General features: G+C 44.1%; 1 protein-coding gene across 1 annotated transcript; it reads left to right on the top strand.

Moving 5' to 3' along the window:
- The first annotated feature begins 5,964 nt into the window (after positions 1-5,964).
- LOC102569050 (olfactory receptor 2A5-like) lies at positions 5,965-6,935 on the top strand. The gene has a single exon (XM_006278559.3). It carries the CDS (start codon positions 6,002-6,004, stop codon positions 6,926-6,928), a length of 927 nt encoding a protein of 308 aa, XP_006278621.1. The 5' UTR covers positions 5,965-6,001; the 3' UTR covers positions 6,929-6,935.
- Positions 6,936-7,184: the final 249 nt, after the last annotated feature.

Below are 7,184 nucleotides of genomic sequence, written 5' to 3'. Positions count from 1 at the left end.
GGGCTGGTGGGGGGAGGGGATGGCCAGAGCAGGGGTTGGGGGGGCTGGGGGAGTGTGTGGGTCCATCAGGGTCCCCCCCATGGACCCCTTCCCCCTCCTCCAGCCCCCCCGACCTCTTACTCACCGGCACTGGAGCCCTGGTGCTGAACACATGGCCTGGCTGGCCACGTGTTTCAGCACCAGGGCGAGGGGCCAACCATAGAGATGCTCTGGCAGCCAGAGCATCTCTGTGGAGGACCCAGCCTCCGGTTGCCTCAAGCTACTGTGCAGTAGCTCATCACTACTGTGCAGTAGCATCAGAAAAAAACCAAGCAGGGATGCTACTGTGCAGTAACACCAATTACTGCACAGATATTTAGTCCTTGGTTATTCAAGTACTAAATTACTGAACAATAACAACAGCACAGTCCACCACCCATGTTGACATGGCCACTGAATCCCAGAGGACCCACTGCTGGTCTGTCTATTCCTCTCTTAGTGGTATGGGTGAGAATCTGTACCATGCTGTTGTGGGTGGTCAGGTGGACACTAGGGTATGTGTAGATTCTTGTGCTTTGGGGTGTAAGAAATGAAATGCCTGGCTGTTGACTTGTATCTTGCCTCTTTTAATCAGTAGTCAATGAACCAGTACACTTGTAGACCAGATAGCAGTAAAGGATGGAAGTAAAGAAGCTTTTATTAAAACCTTAATATTTTCCACTTTAAAATTATATTAAAAGGTTAACTTTTGAAAAACTCCCTGGGTTTAAGTCACTGTTGCTTCATGAGAAGACTCCTTGTAAAACCCTCAGGAATTAGAATATTATGTTAAATACTTACTCATCTCCCTTGGTTGCTTTCCCTTCAGAGACATGGAAAACCCTTTGTGTTAAATACAGGTGATGCTTTAGTTGTTTCACAGATTCTGAAGGGCTCTTCATTTGATCTCATCTGATGACAGACAGAATATTTAATTACTTAGCAGATGACTTTAATTTTTCAGCTTAGATTTCCCTTATCTGGCCAGGTCAGATCCCTCAGAGGTGCATTTCAGGATGTTGCAGGTAAAGAAACCCATCTGTCAAGTTATCTATAATGTATTCTTATGGTGATTCACCAGTAAACATCCAGTTACCCCCTGTAATATTCAGTTACTGGGGCCACATGACCTGGAGTTAAGGTCAGAAAGAAAAAGTGAACCTCTGCAGCACTCTGCTTCTCCAAAGTGAACAGAGAAGGCAGTCAGTTCCTCCAAACAGAAATTAAAAAGGGACTATAAAAAACCTGCAAGGTCCACTGTTAAAATAGAGCAGGGAATCTTGGACAAAGTGGTATCCTTTCAGACAGGACTATGTAAGTAGACCAAGACTATGATCAAGCAGATAGAACAGCAAATCTTACTATATCAGAAGCAGAAAATCTCTGAAATAGGGCACTTGCTAGACAATCTGTCAGGCAGGTGTGGGTAGTGCACCACAGTTTCTGTTGTCTACTAAACCCGATAGAACATTATAGCTAGCAGCACCTTTTACTGAACAGGTATTCATTTAAAGATGGGCCAAAATGAGATGGGGAGCAGCCTCCTTCAGAGCATTTCTGGAGTGACATGTAAATGCACACTTCAGGGCTTACAGAAAGTCATAGTAACCACTCTGTCACTAAACCCCTTTTGCAGGCATCAGTCAAATTTTATTAACAGGACTTTCCTACAGGATGGTTATTGCACAATTTTTATTAGTGGCCTTTGAGAACTGCCTGGTTAGATATCTCAGGGACAGGACACTGGAGAAGATGGAATACTGTTCTGTCTTTTGTGGATGCTCCTGTCACTTCAGTGTTACAAAACTGGCCCAAGCCCAAAGTTGCTTACATTTTTTCACATTGCAGCTGTGTTTCCTAGCAATGCAAACAGTTAGGATGTTTCAAGCTAAACTTTACATGTGATTTCTTTTATAATCTTCACAGAGAAGTGATAAAGGACAGCGATATGAGTGAAAGTGGGTTTCATGCTTTCCAGGTGATTCACATGAAAGATGAAATAGGTTTGAGACTATTAATTGCTAGAACCTGCAAGATGCTGTCCACTTTCCACCAATATTGAGTCCCTGACACCAAAAGTGCATTTGTTAGTTCAATATTAAAATAGATCTGAACTCCATACAGCTATATCTCAGTTCTCCTGGATCTGACATACTGTGCACAGCCCTACTGTGATTTAGCAGTAAGGCTTGGCTGCAAAAGCTGACAAAAACTATAAGGCCCACAGGCCCATAAGGTCCATATTGATAGATTTCGAGATATTGAGCACAGGTTTTTTTTTGGCACTATGTGGGATTAAAATCAAAGATGTTATCTTACTACACGTGTACAAGAGACACAATTTAACCTGCACAGGCAAACTTATATCAGGTGTTTCCTACCTTTTAAGAGTTTGACTTTGCTACCTATTTATGAAATGTTATTTCATTTCGTTCTCTGTGTAATTCTGTTGATAATATAAATGCAGCACACATCGTCAGCCACATAGGCATATGCAATACGACTGAGTTAATTCTGTGTTGGAGAGAGGATGCTCCTCAGAGTTAATTCTGAGTTCACAGTGATCATCAGGGATCCGGGTTTTCCATTTCCCATGGAAAAACAGAGTTAACTGTGGATTTTACCTTTTACCAGAGGCAAACATGGATTTCATGTTTTACAAGAGAAACCAACAGATTTTGGTGTTTTGCAGTGATCTCCGTGCAGGCTGGCAGAGTTCCAGCCTGCAGGGATCTGGGAAGGAGAGGGAGGAAGGTGGTGAGATGGGGGTGCCACGTGCATGGACCTGCACATGGCTTCAGGCAGCCTGCAGAGCAGCTCCAGCAGGTAAGTGTGGGGAGAGGGAGATTGAGACCCCTGCAGGGAGGGAGCTGAGCAGGTCTTGCGCTGCAGCCCAGCTGGGTGGGGCCCTGGAACTGCAATGCAGGGATGCAGGGTCCCAGCAGGGAGCAGGATGGGGCTCCGGGTGGCTTGTCTGAAGGAGGGGGAGGGCCATCTCCTAGACCCAGCAACCTGTGACTGACTTAAAGAGTGCTCCTAAAGGGGGCACAGGTTTTGGGAAAGGATTCAGATTCACACCTTAGGATTCAAAGTGTGGCATGTTAACCACTCTGCCATTAGGTCCCTCTTATAGCTGTGACCCAGACATCTACTGACAGAGCTTTCTTATGATGATTTTGCCACTGCGATATTTTAACTGAGCCACCAGGCATCTAGAATTGGCCATGTTGAGGGACAGGACACAAGTCAATGGGACACTGGCAGGAGAGGGTATGGCAGCCCCTGTGTTCCACTGTTCTCTGTAAGCTGCAGTGATTCTGTTCTCCAGTTACAGAGTAAGCTACTCTTTCATTTTAAGCACCTAGCAGAACTCTCCACACTTCACTCCATGAGAAAGGATGTGTTTTCATAGCTGTAGCATGGTGAACCCTCTGATCCCAGACATAGGCGACTGGTAAGTGGGGCATGGGGAGGCATGTGCCCCCACTGCCAAGGCCATCCCCGCCACCGATGCTGCCGGCAGCATCTGCGGGTGCTCACTAGCTCCACTGCCACTGATGCCACCGCCAGCTTCTACGGGCGCTTACCCAGACTCAGGAGGCACCAGTTGCCCACGATCCCAGAGCTTCAGCTGCTGTATATGGGTGTAAAACCATTGAACAAGTGTCTATTAACACTTCTGTGCTTTTGACAACATAAACTTCATGTGTAATTAATTTGGTAATCCTCATGGAGAAGTAATATGGAGTACAATTATGTACAAGTGACTGAGCTGTTTCAAGTTATCAGCACTAAAAGCAGAAGTGTAACTGGGCAATTTTGCACTCTGGATGGCAGAGCCCAGGGAGCAGCAACTGCAGCCAGATTGCTGGGGGCAGACATAGTGGCTAAGAGTGCAGCAGCAGCTGCTCCGATTTTTGCACCTACCTTTTCCCTCCACCTCCTCCAGCTTGTGTTCAGGATTTATGTCCCACATGCTCCCCCTCTGTTATTCTACTGACTGAAAATTACAACTGACATATCAGTATTACCAGTAGTTGGTTGATCCTGAAAATGCTGGCTACTTCCAAGGCTGAGTCCCTTCCACACCTAGAGAAGTCAGCACCTCAGAGGATGAGACGCTGACTCTTGTATGTTCTGTCTGTTCTTGCAGACAGTTTGGTCCATGTGGGATATGGGCAGCTGATGTTGGAGATGCATTTGTTAACTGAAAACACAACCAGGCCAAAACTCCTGGACTCCACAAGAAAACTGCCCTGCTCCTGGGGGTATCATAAGCTCTGCTGGACTGCAGCCCCACTGTTGTCCAGCTCTCAGCCACTGCTGGACCAGCTGACAAAGCTTGTAAGGATGGCAAGCCAACTGGGCTCTATGTTAGTCTGTAAGGTGCCACTCTGCCCTGCCTTCTGCCTGACTTCAGACTAACATGGGTAATCATCAACAGTCTTAGCTCTCTATTAATGGGCTTCAAGACAGTGTGTGGAAGTTTATTTTCCACTACGTTCTGATATATTCAATACTTCTTCATAATGCAAGTGAGCACAGAGACGCAATTCAGTTTTCATAGGCAAACTTTGACCTTGTTTTTCCCAAATCTTAAGAGCTTCAGTTTACCATGTATTTAACAATTGAGAAGAATTTTGTACACCTAGTTCTTTTGTTGGTATTATTAACACAATAGCGATCATCTAGCATATAGGTTGTTTTAATCCTACTGAGTTAACTCCTTATTGGGGGCATGAACCTGACAGCCTGTTTCTGGGTATTGAGCCCTTACATGGATTTCATAGAATCAGAGAATAATAGAAAATTAGGTTTGGAAGTGACCTCAGGAGGTCATCTAGTGAAACGCCTTGCGCAAAGCAGAACCACCCTTAACTAGGTCATCCCAGCCAAGGCTTGGTCAAGCTGGGTCTTAAAAACCTCCAAGGATGGATACTGCATAACCTCACTGGGTAACCAGTTCCAGTATTTTACTACCCTCCTAGTGAGAAAGTTGTTTTTTTTTGTTTTTTGTTTTTTTTTTTTTATATCTAACCTAAACATCCCTTGCTGCAACTTGAGACAATTGCTCTTTGTTCTGTCACCTGGCACCATTGAAAACAGTCCATTTCCATCCTATTTGGAACCCCCCTTCAAGTAGTTGAAGGCTGCTATTAAATCCACCTTCAGTCTTCTCTTTTTCAGATAAAATAAACCTAGTTCCCTTAGTCTCTCCTCCAGAGTCATGTGTGCCAGTCTCCTGACCATTTTTCCTTTCCCTCCAGTGGACTCTCTCCAATTTGTCCACATCCTTTCTGCAGTGGTGAGCCCAAATCTGGACACAGTTCTCCAGGCATGGCCTCACTAGTGCTGAGTAGAGGGGAAGAATAGCTTCCTTCAATCTGCTGGCAACACTCCTATTAATGTAACCTTGTATGCTGTTAGTTGTCTTCCCAACAAGAGCATGATGTTGGCACGTATTCAGCTTATTGTCCACTGTAACCCCTAGGTCCTTTTCTGCAGAGTTGCTTCTTAGCTGGGGGATCTCCAGCCTGTAGCTGTGCATGGGATTGTTCTGTCCTAAGTGTAGGACTTTGCGCTTCTCCTTCTTGATCTTCATGAAAGTACAGACTTGAACAATTCATCTGAAAACACACTATACTCAACATAACAATAAATAAGTTAGTGTTTTATGCCCAAGTCAAGAATATCCTGTGGATACCTTTGTGAGTTTAGGTTTTGCAGGTTTCCATGACCACCAATTTTAGATTTCATACACACTAATCTATGTAATTGTACTTGACACCATTTCTAATATTGGAGACATGATCTAGTTCCCAAGGAAAGCATTTACAGAAAGGATAGGTCTTGCATGGAAAAGTAAAAGAGTTAACATTTACAAGAAAATGTAGATTGTTATTTGCTTGTTTTTCATGCATTTAATTTCTCTTCTTCCAGATTCCAGTGATGTTGGTTTCTGCTTAGCACATTCCTGCCCAAAATGGAAAATCAAACATTTGTCACAGAATTCATCATCCTAGGATTCTCCATCAGCCCAAAGGTGCAATTCTTCCTCTTTGGATTGTTTTCCATACTTTACATTTTCTCTCTGATTGGAAATGCACTTACTTTTGTGTTAATCTGGCTGGATTCCATTCTCCGTACCCCTATGTATTTCTTCTTGTGCCACCTCTCCATACTGGACATCTGCTATGCTTCCAATAATGTCCCCCATATGCTGGGGAACCTCCTTCTCCAGAGGAAAACCATCTCATTTGCTGGATGTGGGGTACAGATATATTTCCACTTAGCTGCAGGCCTTACAGAATGTGTATTACTGGCAGTGATGTCTTATGATCGGTATGTGGCAATATGCCAACCCTTGCACTACACTCTCATCATGAACTGGAAAGTGTGCCTCATACTGGTGGCATGTTCATGGGTCTCTGGGTTTCTGTGTGGTGCATTACTAGTGATTCTTACCGTAAAATTGCCCTTCTGTGGCCCAAATGAAGTGGACCACTTTTTCTGTGAACTGTTTGCAGTGTTAAAGCTGGCCTGTGCTGATATCACTGTCAACAAAAGTATCACATCTGCTCTGTCTGTGTTCTTTCTCCTGTTACCCTTCATCTTAGTTCTTATATCCTACCTACACATCCTAGTTGCCATCCTGCGCACCTGCTCCGCTGAGGGACGGCACAAAATCTTCTCTACCTGCAGCTCCCACCTGAGCGTGGTGGTGCTGTTCTATGGAGCAACCATCATCATGTACATGGGACCAAGAAACAGCAATTTAGCCATTAGAGAGAAACTTCTCTTCCTCTTTTATAGTTTCATCAGTCCCATACTGAACCCTCTGATATATAGCTTGAGGAACAAACAGGTAAAGGGAGCCCTGGTGAAAGTTCTCAGAAGGGAAAAATCCTAGCATTCAACAAAATTATTTCTCCTGTTTAGTTCATAACTGTATTCCCCTGTATTCTGATATTTTAATGACATTTTAATATGCATTTCAAGCAATTAAATATGTGTTAAATAAATATATATATAAATGTGCATACGCTTGGACTCCAATTTAGACAACACATGGATCTATGACACTTGTAATTAGCTGTGTCACTGTAGAATGGGGCTTGTCAGCCACAAGCGAGTTCATCAGGTACCTGACTAGCCTCTTTTGCATA

Source organism: Alligator mississippiensis, chromosome 4, assembly GCF_030867095.1.
Source record: "Alligator mississippiensis isolate rAllMis1 chromosome 4, rAllMis1, whole genome shotgun sequence".
Lineage (NCBI taxonomy): Eukaryota > Metazoa > Chordata > Crocodylia > Alligatoridae > Alligator > Alligator mississippiensis.
Note: the sequence above shows the minus strand (reverse complement) of the source record. Positions and strands in the feature narration are given on the sequence as shown.